Here is a 19,114-nt window from a genome sequence, read left to right as displayed (position 1 = left end):
TCTAATTCCAATTCAACCACGGTCAAGCAACGAGTTCTTCTCTCGATCTCACACGTTGCAAACACAATCAAGCAGTGATCAATTGCTAAATCGACTACCAAACAATTGAATTGGATAAAGTGCATCAATACATCACAAGCAAATCAATTAAACCCAATTGAATCTCCAACCCTAGATTATGGAAATTAGTTCATCATGCTGTAGAAATAAAAGAAAAAGCAAAAGTAATCCATACAACGAAAGCAAAGATGAAAAATAAAGAAATTCTTGCTAAATAAAAGTGTAATCCATTCCAAATGCGTAAAGAAAGTGTAATTAAATGATAATCTAAAGGTTTCCTATTGTTCTTGCTTCAAAAGAGAAAAATGATGGAAGTTCTAAGTGAAAAAGATCTATTTGAATCTCTAAAAACCGCATTTCTTATGAGAAATCTCGTCAAGAAACCGTCAGGGTCAGCCCGGTTGACTAGTGCGCCGCGGCTCACTTCACATTCTGCCCATTTTCCTTCAAGCAGTCAACCCGGTTGGCTAGTGCGCCGCGGCTCACTGCCTTCTCTTCCCAATCTTCTTCTAATCACCCCCGATTCATTGTGAGCCATGGTTAGCAAGGCTTAAACACTCTCTTTTGCGTCGTTGTGAGCTTTCTTCACCATCTTCAAATGCTTTAACATCAACATTCTTCATTTAACACCTAAAGCATCACAATTAACCATTAAGCTCAAATTAACACAAAATCACCACTACTCTACACAACTTTTACAATAAAATATGACTAAACTAATAATAGACAATGGCACAAACACGACGAAACAGTTGTATCCCTCATTGAAGTGAAAATAAGGAAGTAAAAAAGGGTGTTTGTGTAGAATGTGGGATAAGAATCATACATTTAAAAGCATAAATTTTTGTTATCCCTTCATTTAGAGGGATAAAAAGTAAACACACCCTAAGAGTTTATTAACGTTTGGTTTACTTTGATGGTGTTGGGTTCCAGAGGAGTACTGAACTGGTGTATAGGGGGAGGGGGGAATACACCAGTAGACTATTTTAATAATGAAAACTGAAATCAGTTTCGAAACTGAAACTGAAGTGATTAGTGTGAAAGATTAGTTTGAGAAAAGGGTTCAAGGTTTTGACTTCAAAAGTCGTCGGTCTCGTCAGGTACTCCTTTTTTCCGCTCAATATGACCTGTAATTTTACGTCTTTTGTGCTCCTTTTTTAGCTTTTTTCCTTTCATAATAGCCTCAATCTAATAATTCAAAGCTAGTTTACCTCCACTATACAAAGCTAGTGTAACTCGATTCGGTTCCGGTTCCCGTGTTCGGAACCGTGGAACCGCCGGTTCCGGTTCGGTTCGAACCGGGAACCGAACCGTGGCCATGTCTACTTTAATATAGAGTATGCATTTCAAACTTGATCTTTTCGTGGAAAGATGCTAATTAACCAATTGCTCAAAAATATGAAATAGAAAGAAAATGAAAAACAAAGGATAATTAATGAGAATGTGGGCCCTCAAGCATAACACCTATCATGATACATGCTTGAAAGGAGGAGACCAACGAAGTAGTTTGAATTTGAATCGATATTTTCATAACTTACGTAAGAAGATACACACTCCACACACATATATAGGTTGGTCATAGTCATGACATCAATGTATTGTTTAATTAGAAAAGTTAAAAAGAAAAAGAAAAGAAAAAAAAGAAAAAGAAAGATGTTAGCTTAGCTCTATCATTTCCATATCATTTCGCACATATATATAGGTCGGTCATAGTCATGACATCAACTGTTACATACGCCTTACATAAATAATGATTATATAAAATCATACTAATTTTTTGAGCATAAACGAGTATCAAATGAGATCCTCTGTCCCACAATTTAGTGTGTACCACCGTGTACCACTCTTAATTTGATATAATTTTTAATTATTTTTTCTTTAATTTTAATTTATTATGCTTTAATATAATATAAAGATAATTATCAAGGGTTCACTCATCCAAGTAGAGTTTATAATTATTTTTTTATATTTAGTTGTATTAATAATAGATTATTTGGGTTAATTAATTCAAAGTTAGGGTATATAATTTTTTAAAATTTCAATTTTCAGTGATAAATATTAATTAGAGTTCATAATCTAATAATAATTTTTATTTTTATAAAAAATAATTATAAAATAAAGAGAATAGGAGTGGTACACGGTGGTACACACTAAATTGTGGGACAGAGGATCCCATCCGAAACGAGTATTCCCTCCGACCCATTTCATTCGGTCTACTTTCCTTTCTGAGATGTACCATCCGACTTGACCCTATTTTCTTTTGGAGTAATAAAGCACTACAATAAATATGGACTCACATACTTCATTTTACTTTACACTACAATCTTATTCTCCTTAATAATCGTACCGAAAATAATTAGGGCAAGTGAGTTGCGAGAGAGAGAGAGAGAGTACAAATCTTTCATCCTACTTTATTTGACTTATTTCTTTTTGACATAATTATTGAAAATGTTAAGATTAGTGTAAATTAAAAGTGCGTGAATTCATATTTAGTATAAAGTAATTACTCCCTCCGTCCCACGAATCTTGACACGTTTCTAAATATAGTAACAATTATTACCTTCTTCCTCCTACTTTATTACATTTTCTCTCTTACTTTATCACTTTATTATCTTCTATGTTCTACTTTATCACATTCCCTCTCATATTTTATCACTTTTATGCTTTATTACCTACACATTTAAAGCACTAATCTACAATTCCTTAATTCTTATGTCGAAACTAAATCTGTCAAGATTCGTGAGACGGAGGGAGTATATATATAAAAAAAAAAAAACAAATCAAAATCGAATGGAGTATTATTCAGCACATTCGACCACTTTTTATCATAAGTGTCGTACACCACCGCTATTTTATTTCTTTGCCTCGCTAACCCACAGGTCGCGGGTTAGATTCTGGCAGGCGTATATTTATGTTCTTTAATGCATTATAACCCTTTCACCTTTGTGTGTGTGTATTGGCTAAGTGGTAATGAGTTAATGCCTAAGGCCAAAGGTCTTGGGTTCGAGTCCCCTGTGGCGCGATCTTTAAATTTCTTTATCTAATACTGTTAGTTTATCAAAAAAAAAAAAGACTTAGAAGGTATTTGGTTAAGTTTATTTTAAAGAGTTTATAAGCTCCAAAAACTTATAAAATATAATCTTTAAGGAGCTTATACGTTGTTAAAGTGTTTGGATAATTGAGCTTATAAGCTACGAAGAGAATTTTTGGATAAAAATAGAATATATTAGAGAGAAAAAACCGAAGAGAGATGAACTAAAATTGATATATAATAAAAATAATAAATTATAGTTGAATAATATTTGTAAAATAATTGTTGCATGCATGTAAGAATATGAAAAAATAAGTTGGGGTATATGATTTTTTTTTTAGGAGTTTATAAGATCTTGAAGCCTATTTTTAGACTTTGTAAGTTGTTTAAAAGCTTATTTTGCTAAACACTTTGAAGGAGCTTATAACCTCCTAAGAACATCCACAGTGAGCCGGTACGCACTGGGCTCGTTCGAGCCCCAACTCCAATGTCGCGTCCGACCTTGCCCTCTGTTCCCAGTGCAAAGGCGATTTTGATTGGGTGCGTGAATAGCACAGACCAGTCACAATATTCCATCAATTAAAAAAGTTAAATGTTCAAAGGCAATATTTGATAGCATATTTTTATGTTTTTTTTTTAATTTGGATTAATTTAGAATTTTATTTTTATTGTAATGCATTTTTATTTTTCAATCAATGTAGTGTTAAATTTTAATTTAATTGAAAATAATATTAAAAATAAAAAAGAAAATTTAAGAGCCGACATGAAAGCTCTCCCACTACGGAGGATGAGCACTTAATGATTATGATGAAGACCACTTTTAAGAGTCCATTCTAACTCTTCAATGTGAATGCTCTAAATAGTTTATAACCCGAGCTTATAAGATCTCACCCAAATACCCTATTATTAGCTTGTATTGTTATGCATTGACGCTCAAATATTTATGGTTCAACCACTTGTATGTATATCGTACTTCATTTTTTCCCAAATTACATGACTTGCAACGCTTATTATTTAAAACTCTAAATTAGACAATTCAACAATACTCTATTAATAATATTTCCAGATATATACTAGAGTTATACCCAACTTAAGAGTTTATTAACGTTTGGTTTGCTTTGATGATGTTGGGTTCCAGAGGGGTACTGAACTGGTGTATGGGGGAAGGGGGGAATATACAAGTAGGCTATTTTAATAATGAAAACTAAAATCAGTTTCGAAACTGAAACTGAAGTGATCAGTGTGAAAGATTAGTTTGAGAAAAGGGTTCAAGGTTGTGACTGATAATGAATCAGTCTGGTAACTTCAATCCGAGGAATTGGTCAATAAATTGTTCAGATAAGGTGCACCCTTTTCAGTTTTCGAAATCAAAGAAGTGTTAGAAATCTTACTGACTGTCCTAAAACTTGTCAGTTAGACTGATAACACTTAAGCGAAAGCAAATATGAAATAGCTTTAGTGAATCAACTTGTCAGTTTTAGTGTTTGTCCTTTAAGTTATCAGTTTCAGTATAAGTTAGAGTTGGTGCATAGATAGGAAAGTGAAATACCGAAAGCGGTAAACAACACAAACATTTTTACGTGGTTCGGAAAACAAGTTTCTATGTTCACGATCAGTAGATCACACTGACAATATATTCGGCCCGTGCTTACGGGTGCACAACAAACATAACTCGTGCTTACGGGTGCACAACAAATCTTATAATTGAAACACTTGTTTCAGTGCCAACACATTGGGTTGGACTTCTCTTTCTTAGCTTACAGATGCTAAGAAAACCAACTATTTAACTTACGGGTGCTAAACGACCTAGTATTCAGACAACTGTCTCGAATACTCTCTCAAACTCTCTTTTCTCGCTCTTTGAAAATGGGTTCAAAATTCCAACTAAGATTACTGAGAACAGTATCTCAGTAATCAGTTTTTAGGCTAAAGATGTAGAGTTTATCTACCTAGAAAAAACTAAGAGAATGTAGGTTTATCAGATAAATTGATAATTACAGCAGTAGATATTATCTTCTTCAATTCAAGCTTTGATTGCAGTGAGGTAGCAGGCTCTTTAGTTCGACAGAGTTTTAGCTTGTGCGTTAAATCGGTGAAGAATGAGGTCGATCCTTGAGCTCTATTTATAGGCAACGTCCTAAGAATAGATTCGTTGGAGGAGGACTTTCTTCAGTTTTCTGCCATTGTGACTCATATTTGAATTCTGGTTCAGGTTCTCAGTCTTCGATCTCCTTAAAATGAAAGAGGTGTTGTCCTTACTTTCATAGGAGATGGTGCTGCAGCATATGGGAGCACGAAATGGGAAACTCTGCACTCTGGAGGACGACTCTGTATATCTTTGCATTAAATACAGCTTGTACTGGTAATCAGCAACTTACTTTCCACGTGGCTATGTTTGAACTAAGCGGAACATACTTAAACTGAAGAATCAACCCAGAGTCAGTGCTTTATCCGACGTGGCATGTATCAGTGTTTCCCTAACACTCATACTTTAGTAAGAGTCCTCCAGTTGAGTCAGCAGTCTTGATTCTCTTGGTCTTCAGTATTTAGTACTTCAGTCTTCAGATTTTCAATTCTTCAGTTTTCAGATCTTCAGTCTTCAGTACTTCAGCCTTTGCCTCTTCATTCTTCAGTCTAACTAGAAAGATGAACTCTAACACTTGAGTTCAGAGAAACCCTAATTTACAAAAAATATACTAAGTATTTTGGAATCACCAAAATCAAGGGTAGGAAATTTTATTATTAATTTTCCAACAGATGGAAAATGATATACTCCCTCCGTCCCCAAAAAAAAGTTCCTCTTTGGGGACGGCACAAGTTTTAAGAAAAATGGTAAAGTGTATTGATAGTGGAAAAAAATATGTTATAATTAGTATTGGGAGTGATGAAAATGTGAAAAAGTGTTATAATTAGTATTGAGAGTGGTGAAAAAGTGAAAAGTAAGAATAAATAAAGTATTATTAGTGGTGGGGTAGTTGTCCAAAAATAGAAAGAAAGAAAAAGGAACTTATTTGGGGGACGTCCCAAAATGGAAAAAGATGAACTTATTTCAGGGACGGAGGGAGTAATATATATATTTTCACAATCTTTTTTATTATTTCCAATATTTATTACAATAGAAAATTTTCTCCAAAGGGGATGAAATAGTTTTTTGGGTAGCTCCATTTCACTCATTTTCTCCACTGTTGGATAATATTATTATTATGTAAAAATATTTTCTAACATTCTCAATATTTTCATATCTAGTATAAACATATGATAAAATAAAAATTTGAGCAACCAAAGGGAACTGCATTTGAAAGACGAAGGGAGTATTTGATCATTGCAACCCAAAGTGATGTGCCTATTAAATTAAATATGATTTGAGGGAGTATTTGATCATTGCAGAGTAGATACCTGCGTGATTGTTGTAAATGGTGAGATTGTATGGATGCCTATAACATGTTCGTTGAAATGCTCAAACGAATGCGAAAAATAAAAATAAAAAATAATTTAGTTACGAGTCAATTCTCGATTCTGTTATTTGAGATCCTCTGTCGCCTACAGAGTAGCATAAATATATATACAAATATGTCATATATATCCTTAAAAATGTTCATTCGTCTAGGACTTCGCATCCCTCACAATGAGGAGCCGCCTGCCGCCGTGATAAGAGCATTCTCCAATAACTGTTGCAGAAGATAGTGGAAAGATGTGAAGTTAAAAAGTGGAAGCTATGATCATAGAAATGCAGGTAAGTTTTGCTCTGCAACCTTCTTAATCTTTGTATCTATGCTAGCATAAGATTCTGTGAATGTATATGTTATATGTTTGTTACCTGAACCGGTGCAAATTCTTGACTTTATGATCGCCCTTGTGCTTAGAATGAATGCCATTTCTAGGAGCCAACTGCCTTAGTGAGTTTCCTGCATCATGTTGATGCTAATTGCTGGTTTTGGAAACGATGAACTAGCTCGACTTCTTGTTGTATCACCTTAGACTCTTCTCCTTCATGCCTTATCAGTGATGCATCCTGCTGGACTCGCAATTCTATGCTGTGCACTTGCGCTTCAGGACTTGAGGAAACAGGACTTGGTGGGCCATTATTGTCTGGTGAGTTCTGCGAGAAGGTTGATGGGCTTGGATGGAAATACACGTTGGTAGGTTCCGTCACTCTTCTCACACAATCACATCCGCAACCACTGTGATTCTCTCTTCGTTCGGAGTTCTTGAAAGTGTGGCAAGTGAGGTCCTTGTTGTTGAACCTTTGGAATAACTCTAGTGATTTGCTTCCTAGTGTCGCCTCTGCATCAGAGCGACGCACAACTTCCCAATTCTCGTATAGGAACCTTATCACATAGATTAGCAAGGCTAAGGCTCCAGCTATTCCTACAATCATGAAGAGCCTCCAGAAACTTTCTAGCCCAAGACTGCCTGATGAGGAAACATCACTAGAGTCTGCACATTTGGTATTGTTTTCAAACCATTTCTTCTCAATCTCCATCATCTTCTTTCCCTCGGTAACATTTAAGATCGCCCGTGAAATATCAGGTACTAGTGGAGATCCTATAGGAAACACCTGCATGTGTGTGTATAACAATAAATAACAAGCATGTGTGATGTATGGATATACCTTGAAAGATAAGGGATGAGATACATACAAAGCCAAAACCATCTGTCTTGTACGTTGGGCCAACCATGGCGTATTTTGAACAGTATTTGGCGAGGAAAAGCTTTATATATGGTATCTCATCAAACGCAGCAGCTATACCACCATTTGCACTCCCTTTTCTGAAAAGTTGATCTAATTCCTCGGGGGAGCTATATGCCAAAAGTTTGGATTTATCAAAGTTCATACCCTGTAAAAGTTCAAAAACAAATGATGCACTATGGTAGCCAACATTTTCTTTGTTTCTTATAAGCTCATTGACATCTGAGATGGTGGGTCGCAGCTCTTGGACTGTCAACATGGAAGTAAGACTAGCTGTGTAGCTTTGCGTTAGTATAAGAACCACCAAGAACCATATAATCAGCAGAAACCTAGACAAGTTGCTTATCACTCTCTCCTCTACAAAATGAAATCAAAGGAAATTACGTGTTAGATTAGTGTAGTAATGTATGTGTAATGCTGGCAACAATCATAACTTACTGTGAGCGAACACCATTGTTGAGAAGGCAAACCAGAATATCATGCCTACTTGATGCCAAAGAGGCCCCCTGAAATCTTCATTAATCCGATGTTCAAGAATCCATACAAGGAAGCCCATGAAAACGAATGAGCAAAAGCTTGTCAACCAAAGTTCCCATGTTAGTGGCTTTAAAAATACCCATGCTTTTTTGCTCTTGTCGCTTTTTATTGCTACAACCATTGAAACACCAGACTCTGTATAAGGCAAGGTGAAGTCGACATACTTTGACCTATTTGCTACGATAGTTACATCTCCTACTGCAGCATCAAAATCCTGCCCAGGAATAAAAAAGATTATGGTATCTTAACTAATAACATACTAAATGTGTGTTTTGTGGTTTTTGGATCTTCAAATTGTTAGTGGAAAATATACTTACTCCTTGGTGTACTGCATATACCAACTCATCATAACTGCCGGCTTGCTTGTGATCTGATCTGGCAAAAGGAACATACTCATACTGCACACCATATGGTAGTGCTTCGACTACCATATCAAAAACTTCCTTGCAGTAACCTTCCACTTTTGTAGAATTGTTGGAGTTCCAAGTGACATGCATGAACTCAGAGAAACCATATCTTACAGGTACTCCTATTCTCAACTTCTTCCCATTGGTCGGAATGACCCAACCCTTGGGTGCAACTTTCCCATCACCTGGCCATATTATTGATCCGATGTTGGACTTGGATGTTGAGTATGCATTTGTGGTAGATTTTGCAAAGTTGAGCTCTCTAACAATTCCATTATCTTTTGTCCAATATCCTACAACTCGAGGTCCTGCACCAATCACATTGACTATCTGGTAAGGAGGTGATTGGAGTTGTCCGTCAACTAGTTTAAAGTCTCCAGCAAGGCCTCTGAAAGTGGTACTTGACAACGCCTGAATGAGATCAGTTCCAACGCCCGAGACTCCAAAGCCTTCAAGATCTGTTGATGTTGTAGAGCCATTTGCCTTCTTCAGAAATGTAGCATTTCTTATTCTTGCCTTTTCTGCTGCCATTGCTAATGCTACTGCAGAGTCATAAGCCCAGAGTCCAAAGATGTTCAAATCCAGGTCATGATTTGTTGGGTTTTGCTGGTGAAGCACTTTCTTGTATTCGACTGTGAAGTTGTCAAGCTCTTCCGATTTCGGAATATGAGGTTTTACACCTATAACTCCTTGCATATCTTCTTCCATAACTGAACGATCAATTGAATTTAACTCGTTTGTCATGCCATCAGTGATGATCCACGAGTAATCTTCGCTCATCATTCCCAGTAGTTTAGCTTTGGTGAATAGGCGAGAACCAAGACCAGTCAGCATGTGGACAATGAAAATTCTAGTTTGCATTGTCATAAGCTTGTAAAGCTCTGCAACAATCTCATCATCTGTTGCTGATGATGGGATGGCACTCCTGTAAGGTATGCGCACATTTACCTGTTCCAAGGCATCTGCTAAATATGGTATAATCCCTTCTCCAAATTCATTGTCCACATAGATAGGCACAACTTCTCTCCATCCAAAGGCTTGAACTATTGCAGCTATGGCCTTTACTTGGGAAGAGTCGCTTAAGGCAGCGCGAACAAAGTATGGACTTCGGATTGACAAGAGAGACGGGCTTGAGGCTGAAAATGTTATGATCGGTACTTGAGACTTATTACCTAGATTTATCATAAAATTTGCCTGCATCGAGGACAATGGACCTATGATTGCTTGCACTTCAACATTCTTCAGTAGATCTAGAGCTGCATTTCATAATTTCATTGCAAGAAAATTATCAGTTTCTGTTCCTTGTGAGCATGCTTTCTATCATGGAAGGAATGCAAATAAATTGTTATCTGTCATTTTACTATTAAAATGTTGTAATGCAAGTTTTCCACCTAACTTATCATACATGTCTGATTATCGCAGCTACATATATACGGTGCATCGAAGATATGTCAATTGAAGAAAAAAAAAAAAAAAAAAAAAGATGAAGTAAGTGAAGTTTTCCCTTGTTCAATTCAAAGTCATCTCTCAAGTCTTAACTAGATCACAATATCATTAAACTTGCACGTTTAATAAGTATATGTTCGCGAGTAGCATTACCTGCTGCAGCTGCCCCAACGATGTCTCTCTCGGAGTCCCTCTTGTTGAGAAGCAGCCGAGTCTGGTAGTGGCCATTTCTGGTGTAGAAATCCGAGAGCGCCATTGTGATGCACTTCAACCCCATTTTTCCGACATAGTTGTCCATGTCTAGCACCACTCCAACTCTCACAGGGAAAGGCGTGCTCTGCGCCGTGGCGCTATTCATGGACAAAGTGTTCAACAAGAGAACCAAGACAACCAGACGAGCCTCCAACTTCATCTTGTGCAAAATTTTCAGATCTCAGAATTCACGTGTTGATGATTATTTTGGGCATAGTTACCGGTTATATATGCGTCAACAGTCACATCCACATATGGAAACAAAGAAAATTAGTATAATCAGCTGTGTAATTTTATTTTTTATTTTGAAGTAGGGAAAATGAGGACCGTGGATATCAGTCCACAAAGGGACGTCGAATACTTTGTCTCATAGCAATTTTGGAGAGGTATTTGCATGGTCGTTTTAGTCTATAAGTTACGTGTGTCAACATAATATTGTTGATTGTTACATTGAAATCTATTTGCGAGGGGTTATTAGAACGAATTTTTTTATGTTTTTTGAAATTTAACATAACTTTTATTTTTAGCCTACAAATACACGAATTTAGCATTTTTTTTTTGACATCGACATGAAAAAACTCTATTTATTGTTGAGGTGGAGGCCAGAATACATGACGTGGACTACGAAATATATATGCACTTAAATAGAGTAATTTGATTCATTGTTTTGATTAGAGAGTGAATGATATGGTATATCGACCTTCACGTTAATAGTAAATTAAAATTTTTTCTTATGAATGTCAAAAATCAGAAAAAATGCTAAGTTCGTGTATTTGTGAGTTAAAAATAAAAATCATGTTAAATTTCAGAAAATATAAAAAGTTCGTATATTTACAAGCTAATTAACCCATTTGTGAGAGAGAATGCGTGATGCAATTTTCCTGATATAGAGTAAGATTTTTGGCAACACGAATCGTTGTTAAATACTGTCAGACATGAAAAGTCGTTAGTCTTGTTTGCAGATAAAGCGACAAAAAAAGATTTTTTCGAATGCATTGACTACTGTTTAGTTGGCGTTTACTTTGACTTTTTCAAGCCTTTAATATAGGGATGCTTTTCAAACTTCTCTTCCTGAGGAAAGATGCTAACCAATTGCTCAAAAATATGACATATGAAATAGAAAGAAAATGAAAAGCAAAAGATAATTAATGATGAGAAGGTGAGGTTATGAAAGGATATAACCGATCATTTACCCATCGTAAGCAAGAATAATATGTCCACCACTGATGTGGCAATGTTATTTAGAAAGGAGAATTAATAAATCTTCCTCTAATTAAAATTATCTTACTCTACTTACAATTGTCACTACAATTGTCACATTAGTGGTGGGCACGTTATATTTGCCCACGGTGGATAAGTGATCGGTGGGTAGGAAGGAGACAACCAAGTAGTTTGGAATTCTTTCCTCTAAAAACGTAATTTGGATTTCTTCGATACAGTTATCCCTCGTCTCATTATAATTGTCCCAAAATTTTAGGCACGAGAATTAAAAAAAAAAAAAGTGACGATTAATTTAGGTTAGAGGCGGATCCATAAATTTTCATTAGCTAGGGCTGAATTTGTTAAAGTATGACATCTGAAAGTATTTATACGAGGGTTTCGGGGGCGGAGTCTCCGAGCCAAAGTTTTTTGAGCATTCCGTGCAGTTCATTTTTATGTCAAAGAATAATCTTAATTGGCTTCGGATTAGAACTCAAGTCACTTATTATAACAAATAGTTGTTCCCATTCCATTAATAAAACAACAAGTACATTAAATACATATAAAGACCTACCTTTATGCATTTAAAAAAAAACTGTCATATCTTTAAAAAATAAATTAATTTTCATTATTAATAAGGGTTAATAGCCGGAAAATACACGAACTTTCATCGGAATTGCATATTGCACACGACCTTCAAAAATAGCCCCATAATACACCACCTTTTAATTTAGTCGCAAATTGCACATGCGTTGACCACCAGCTTGATCGGTGTTGACGTGGCTGTCGGATTTTGTTGACGTGGACGACCGGCGAGGGTAGTAATACGACATCGTTTTTAAATTTAAAAAAAAAAGAAAAAAAAAGAGATCATCTGGGCCGGAAGAAGGGCCGAAGCAGAGGTCGCCGGAAGCAGAGGTCACCGGAAGAAGGGCCAAAGCGGATCCAAGCCCTAAAGCCCCAATTCAAGTCACCACCTCTCCTCCTTCCACGTTTTCCTGCCGTCGACTATGCAATCGACGTCGTCGGTCTTCCATCCCCCACAATCAACGCCGCCTCTGCAAAACCTCCAAATCTAGAGGTTTAGGGTTTATTTCTGCCGCCCCCGCCGCCGACTGAAATAACATCACCGCCGCAACACCACCACAGATTTGCCAACTAAAATGAAAATCCTCAAATCCTCAACCACAAAAAAAAAAAATCCTAGATCTGCAAATGTGCAAACCCTCGAAGGTGACGATGATGCCGAATTGGATGAGAAAGACGACGAGCCCTCTCCCAAAAAGCAGAAGCAACTATCCGACTTGCCGAAACCCGCTGCCGCCGCTTTGAAAGGACGGAGACACCCTCGCTGCCGCCGCAAATCGGGTAAGAAATCGAGGAAGAAGAATAAGGACGTGTGGACCAAGAAGAAGAAATCGAGGAAGGGTCGAGGAAGAAGAATAAGGACGGTGACAACGCCGGTGAGGAAGAAGGAGGTGGCGCCTCCCAGCGGCCATCCGTGTAGAGAGAGAGAGAGAGAGCAAAAAAAGGAAGAGCGGCAGATCTAGGGTTTGGGAAAATGGGGAGGCGGCGCCACCGCTTGAGATACAGGCGGCGGTTGGTTTGTGCCGGTGATACAGGCGGTGGTTGGGTTGTGCCGGAGAAGCCCAGGCGGCGGTTGGTTTCCTTTTAGTGTGGTCGAGGGAGTTCTTCAATTTTCTATTTTTATTTGTTGTTTTTATGAAATTGTTAATAGCCAAAAAATTACCACCGTGTTATACCCGTGGCTTGCCACGACGTCGTATTATACGCGTGGCTTGCCACCGTGTTTAAAAAAGCCACGCGTAATGCCACGTCTTTAAAAAAAATTACCACGTCATCGCCGGTCAAACATAGTTGTGGTCGGAAATTTCGCCGGATGCAATTTGCGACTAAATTAAAAGGTGGTGTATTATGGGGCTATTTTTGAAGGTCGTGTGCAATATGCAATTCCGATGAAAGTTCGTGTATTTTCTGGCTATTAACCCTATTAATAATTCATAATTTTACTTTAACTTGAAGATTGACTCAAATTCAACATTGAAATTCAACTTAGAAAAGGGAAATGAGATAAAATAACACAAATTTAATAAATTAATATAATAAATCCCTATAAAATATTAAGTAATATAATAAATCCCTATAAATTTAATACATTCAATATTAAGTTTTGCTCTGCAACCTTCTTAATCTTTGTATCTATGCTAGCATAAGGTTTTGGGAATACATATGTTACATGTTTGTTGCCTGAACCGCTGCAAGTTCTTGACTTTATGCGGTGCTAAGAATGAATGCCATTTCTAGGAGCCAACTGCCTTGGTGAGTTTCCTGCATCACGTTGATGCTAATTGCTGGTTTTGGAAACGATGAACTAGCTCGACTTCTTGTTGTATCACGTTAGACTCTTCTCCTTTGATGCCTTATCAGTGATGCATCCTGGTCGACTCGCAATTCTACGTTGTGCGCTTGCGCTTCAGGACTTGGTGGGCCATTGTTGCCTGGTGAGTTCTGCGAGAAGGTTGATGCATCACTCTTCTCACACAATCACATCCGCAGCCATTCTGATTCTCTCTTCGTTTGGAGTTGTTGAAAGCGTGGAAAGTGAGGTCTTTGCTGTTGAACCTTTGGAATAACTCTAGTGATTTGCTTCCTAGTGTTGCATCTGCATCAGAGCGACGCACAACATGCCAGTTTTCATATAGGAACCTTATCACATAGATTACAAAGGCCAAAGCTCCAGCTATTCCTACAATCATGAAGAGCCCCCAGAAGCTTTCCAGCCCAAGACTGCCTGATGAGGAAATGTTACTAGAGTCTGCACATTTGGTATCGTTTCCAAACCATTTCTTTTCAATCTCCATCATCTTCTTTCCCTCGGTAACATTTAATATCGCCCGTGAAATATCAGGTACTAGTGGAGATCCTATAGGAAACACCTGCATGCACTTGTATATCAATGAATAATATATATACATCCAAGGAAAGACAAGGGATGAATTACATACAAAGCCAAAACCAGCTGTCTTGTACGTAGGGCCAACCATGGCATATTTTGAACAGTACTTGGCTTGGAAAAGCTTCATATATGGTATCTCATCAAAAGCAGCAGCTATACCACCATTTGCACTGCCTTTTCTGAAAAGCTCATCCATTTCCTCGGGAAAGTTATACGCCACAAGTCTGGATTCATCAAAGTTCATACTTTTCAAAAGCCCCAAAATAAATGATCCATTATGGTAACCAACATTTTCTTTGTTTCTTATAAGCTCATTCACATCTGTGATGGCGGGTCGCAGCTCTTGGACTGTCAACATGGAAGTAAGACTAGCTGTGTAGCTTTGCGTTAGTATCAAAACCACCAGGAACCATAGAATCAGCAGAAACCTAGACAAGTTGCTTATCACCCTCTCCTCTACAAAAGCGAATCAAAGGAAATCACGTGTTAGATTAATGTAATGTATGTCTACTGCTGGCAACAATTATGACTTACTGTGTGCGAACGCTATTGTTGAGAAGGCAAACCAGAATATCGTGCCAACTTGATGCCACAGAGGGCCCCTGAAGTCTTCATTAATCCGACGTTCAAGAATCCAAATAAGGAAGCCCATGAAAACGAATGAGGAAAAGCTTGTCAACCAAAGTTTCCATGTCAGTGGCCTTAAAAATACCCATGCGTTTTTGCTCTTGTCGTTTTTGATCGCTACAACCATTGAAACACCAGACTCTGTATAAGGCAGGGTGAAGTCGACATACTTTGTCCTATTTGCTACGATAGTTACATCTCCAACCGCAGCATCAAATTTCTGCCCAGGACTATAAAAGGTTATGTATCTAAACAAGTAACATACTAAATGTGTGCTGTGTGGTTTTTGAATCATCAAATCGTTAATGGAAAATATACTTACTCCTTGGGATACTGCACAGACCAACTCATTGTAAGAACCGGCTTTCGTGTGGTCAGATCTAGCAAAAGGAACATACTCATACTGCACGCCATATGGTAGTGCTTCTATCACCATATCAAAAACTTCCTTGCAGTAACCTTCCACATTTGTAGAATTGTTGGAGTTCCAAGTAACATGCATGAACTCAGAGAAACCATCTCTTACTGGTACTCCTATTTTCAACTTCTTCCCATTGATCGGAATGACCCAACCCTTGGGTGGAACTTTTCCATCACCTGGCCACATAATGAATCCGATGTTGGACTTGTTAGTGGAGTACATATTTCTGGTAGATTTCGCAAAGTTGAGCTCTCTAACAATTCCATTATCTTTTGTCCAATATCCTACAACTCGAGGTCGTGCACCAATCACATTGACTATCTGGTATGGAGGCGATTGGAGTTGTCCGTCAACTAGTTTAAAGTCTCCAGCAAGGCCTCTGAAAGTGATACTTGACAACGCCTGAATGAGATCAGTTCCAACGCCCGAGACTCCAAAGCCTTCAAGATCTGTTGATGTTGTAGAGCCATTTGCCTTCTTCAGAAATGTAGCATTTCTTATTCTTGCCTTTTCTACTGCCATTGCTAATGCTACTGCAGAGTCATATGCCCAGAGTCCGAAGATGTTCAAATCCGGGTCATGATTTGCTGGGTTTTGCTGGTGAAGCTCTTTCCTGTATTTGACTCTGAAGTTGTAAAGCTCTTCCGATTTTGGAATATGTGGTTTTACACCTATAACTCCTTGCATATCTTCTTCCATAACTGAACGATCAATTGAAGCTAACTCGTTTGTCATGCCATCAGTTATGATCCACACATAGTCTTCACTCATCATTCCCAGTAGTTTAGCTTTGGTGAATAGGCGAGAACCAAGAGTCGTCCGCATGTGGACAATGAAAACTCTAGTTTGCATTGTCATAAGCTTGTAAAGCTCTGCAACAATCTCATCATCTGTTGCTGATGATGGGATGGTACTCCTGTAAGGTATGCGCACATTTACCTGTTCCAAGGCATCTGCTAAATATGGTATAATCCCTTGTCCAAACTCATTATCCACATAGATAGGCACCACTTCTCTCCATCCAAAGGCTTGGACTATTGCAGCTATGGCCTTTACCTGGGAAGAGTCGCTTAAGGCAGCGCGAACAAAGTATGGACTTCGGATTGACAAGAGAGACGGGCTTGTGGCTGAAAAGGTTATGATCGGTACTTGAGACTTATTACCTAGATTTATCATAAAATTTGCCTGCATTGAGGACAATGGACCTATGACCGCTTGCACTTCAACATTCTTCAGTAGATCTAGAGCTGCATTTCATAATTTCATTGCAAGAAAATTATGTCAGATTACAAATTTCCGCATTGCATTAGACAAAGGTATGACATTTTGATCTTGATTTTATTTTCCAACTCCAAGTTTTATGGCGATTAAGCTGTACTGTTGAAACTATTAGTAGAACATAAACCATCAGTTTCTGTTGCTTGTGACTTGTGAGCATGCTTTCTATCATGGAAGGAATGCAAATAAATTGTTATCTGTCATTTTACTATTAAAATGTTGTAATGCAAGTTCCACCTAACTTATCATACATGTCTGATTATCGCAGCTACATATATACGGTGCAGCGAAGATATGTCAATTGAAGAAAATAGATGAAGTAAGTAAAGTTTTTCCTTGTTCAATTCAAAGTCATCTCTTAAGTCTTAACTAGATCACAATTTCATTAAACTTGCACGTTTAATAAGTATGTTCGCGAGTAGCATTACCTGCAGCAGCTGCCCCAACGACGTCTCTCTCGGAGTCCCTCTTGTTGAGAACCAGCCGAGTCCGGTAGTGGCCATTTCTGGTGTAGAAATCCGAGAGCGCCATTGTGATGCAGTTCAACCCCATTTTTCCGACATAGTTGTCCATGTCTAGCACCACTCCAACTCTCACAGGGAAAGGCGTGCTCTGCGCCGTGGCGCTATTCATGGACAAAGTGTTCAACAAGAGAACCAAGACAACCAGACGAGCCTCCAACTTCATCTTGTGCAAAATTTTCAGATCTCAAAATTCATATGTTGATGATTATTTTGGGCATAGTTACCAGTTATATATGCGTCAACAGTCACATCCACAGATGGCAACAAAGAAAATTAGTACAATCAGCTGTGTAATTTTTTTTTTTTTTGTGTCAACATAATATTGTTCATTGTTACATTGAAATCTGTTTGTGAGAGAGAATGCGAGATGAAATTTTCCTGATATATGCATGATAGTAAGATTTTTGGCAACACGTATCGTTAAATACTGTCCACATGAAAAGTCGTTAGTCTTGTTTTCAGATAAAGCGACAAAAAAAGATTTTTTTGAATGCATTGACTACTGTTTAGTTGGCGTTTACTTTGACTTTATCAAGCCTTTAATATAAGGATGCTTTTCAAACTTGTCTTCCTGAGGAAAGATGCTAACCAATTGCTCAAAAATATGACATGAAATAGAAATAGAAATAAAATGAAAGCAAAACATAATTAATGAGAAGGTGAGGTTATGAAAGGAGACAACCAAGTAGTTTGGAGTTCTTTTCCTCTAAAAAAGTAGTTTGGACTTCTTTGATATAATTATCCCTCGTCTCATTATAATTGTCTCAAAATCTTAGACACAAGAATAATAATAAAAAAAAAACTAGTGTCAGTTAATTAAGACTAGTAGGTTAGAGGCAGATCCATAAATTGTCACTAGGAGGGGCTGAATTTATTAAAGTATGACATCTGAAAGTATTTGTACAAGGATTTCGAGGGCGGAGTCTCTGAACCAGAGTTTTTTGAGTATTCCGTGCAATTCATTTTTATGTCAAAGAATAATCTTAACTGACTTCGGATTAGAACTCAAGTCACTTACTATAATAAATAGTTGTTCGCATTCTATATTTCTATTACTAAAACAACAAGTTCATTAAATACATATAAAGACCTAATATTTATGTATTTTTAAAAAAAAGTTATATCTTTAAAAAATAAATTAATTTTCATTATTAATAGTTCATAATTTTACTTTAACTTGAAGATTGACTCAAATTCAACATTAAAATTCAACTTAGAAAGGGAAATGAGATAAAATAGCACAAAGTTTATAAATTAATATAATAAATCCCAATAATATATTAAGTAATTAATGTGGATACTACGATTATTAAAACAATATATTATATTATCTCTTATGTTTTTTATATATAAAAATAAAAAAAAATAAAAAAAAACCTCAAAAATTGGGAGGGGTGGTCTTCAGCCTTCCCTAACCCTCGGATCTGTCACTGAGTAGGACACATATTTTTTGTACGATTAATTATTAATTTTTATTAAAATGAAACAATAATAATGGAACATTAAAAAATATATAATACTCCCTCGATCTCATTAAAAGTAACATGTATACCATTTTGAATCGTTCCCTTATAAAATTTAAGAAATTTTTTAAATCAATTTACACCTTCCCCTTAAATGAATTTTTTTAATAAAAATGTTAATCCTTTTTTTGAAACAAAAAA

At 37.0% G+C, this 19,114-nt stretch overlaps 2 protein-coding genes and 1 long non-coding RNA gene across 7 annotated transcripts; 1 reads left to right on the top strand and 2 right to left on the bottom strand.

Annotated features, from left to right (window-relative positions):
- Nucleotides 1-6,539: 6,539 nt before the first annotated feature.
- Nucleotides 6,540-10,685, bottom strand: LOC131015026 (glutamate receptor 2.7-like). The gene is made up of 6 exons (XM_057943221.1): nucleotides 10,325-10,685; nucleotides 8,636-9,981; nucleotides 8,220-8,532; nucleotides 7,732-8,138; nucleotides 6,909-7,649; nucleotides 6,540-6,759 (listed from the first exon to the last, which is right to left on the bottom strand). Exons 1-5 carry the CDS (start codon nucleotides 10,581-10,583, stop codon nucleotides 7,002-7,004), a joined length of 2,973 nt encoding a protein of 990 aa, XP_057799204.1. The 5' UTR covers nucleotides 10,584-10,685; the 3' UTR covers nucleotides 6,540-6,759; nucleotides 6,909-7,001.
- Nucleotides 9,256-17,488, top strand: LOC131015027 (uncharacterized). Of its 2 annotated transcripts, none has more exons than XR_009098439.1 (5): nucleotides 9,256-9,396; nucleotides 9,478-9,657; nucleotides 9,778-9,879; nucleotides 17,195-17,245; nucleotides 17,349-17,488. It is a non-coding gene; the product is annotated as an uncharacterized LOC131015027 (long non-coding RNA). The 2 variants fall into 2 exon arrangements; XR_009098438.1 differs by having other exon boundaries at nucleotides 9,735-9,879.
- LOC131015024 (glutamate receptor 2.7-like) lies at nucleotides 13,745-17,821 on the bottom strand. 4 transcript variants are annotated; one of them, XM_057943220.1, is made up of 5 exons: nucleotides 17,355-17,820; nucleotides 15,550-16,895; nucleotides 15,135-15,447; nucleotides 14,650-15,056; nucleotides 13,775-14,580 (listed from the first exon to the last, which is right to left on the bottom strand). In XM_057943220.1, the coding sequence occupies exons 1-5, from the start codon at nucleotides 17,611-17,613 to the stop codon at nucleotides 14,098-14,100; spliced, it is 2,808 nt and encodes a 935-aa protein (XP_057799203.1). In that variant the 5' UTR covers nucleotides 17,614-17,820; the 3' UTR covers nucleotides 13,775-14,097. The 4 variants fall into 4 exon arrangements, with proteins under 4 accessions (XP_057799202.1, XP_057799200.1, XP_057799203.1 ...); XM_057943219.1 differs by having other exon boundaries at nucleotides 13,745-15,056; nucleotides 17,355-17,821; XM_057943218.1 differs by having other exon boundaries at nucleotides 15,135-16,895; nucleotides 17,355-17,821.
- Nucleotides 17,822-19,114: the final 1,293 nt, after the last annotated feature.

Source organism: Salvia miltiorrhiza, chromosome 3 (assembly GCF_028751815.1).
Source record: "Salvia miltiorrhiza cultivar Shanhuang (shh) chromosome 3, IMPLAD_Smil_shh, whole genome shotgun sequence".
Lineage (NCBI taxonomy): Eukaryota > Viridiplantae > Streptophyta > Magnoliopsida > Lamiales > Lamiaceae > Salvia > Salvia miltiorrhiza.
The sequence above is the reverse complement of the archived record's forward strand: the minus strand, read 5'-3'. Positions and strand labels throughout refer to the sequence as shown.

Excerpts from the sequence above, each read along its gene's own strand:
- LOC131015026 (XM_057943221.1), bottom strand. The coding sequence starts at position 10,583 with ATGAAGTTGGAGGCTCGTCTGGTTGTCTTGGTTCTCTTGTTGAACACT. Across the intron at positions 9,982-10,324 it reads CGTTGGGGCAGCTGCAGCAG|CTCTAGATCTACTGAAGAAT; the intron begins GTAATGCTACTC and ends TATGAAATGCAG. Across the intron at positions 8,139-8,219 it reads AACAATGGTGTTCGCTCACA|AGGAGAGAGTGATAAGCAAC; the intron begins GTAAGTTATGAT and ends TTCATTTTGTAG.
- LOC131015024 (XM_057943217.1), bottom strand. The coding sequence starts at position 17,613 with ATGAAGTTGGAGGCTCGTCTGGTTGTCTTGGTTCTCTTGTTGAACACT. Across the intron at positions 16,896-17,354 it reads CGTTGGGGCAGCTGCTGCAG|CTCTAGATCTACTGAAGAAT; the intron begins GTAATGCTACTC and ends TATGAAATGCAG. Across the intron at positions 15,057-15,134 it reads AACAATAGCGTTCGCACACA|AGGAGAGGGTGATAAGCAAC; the intron begins GTAAGTCATAAT and ends TCGCTTTTGTAG.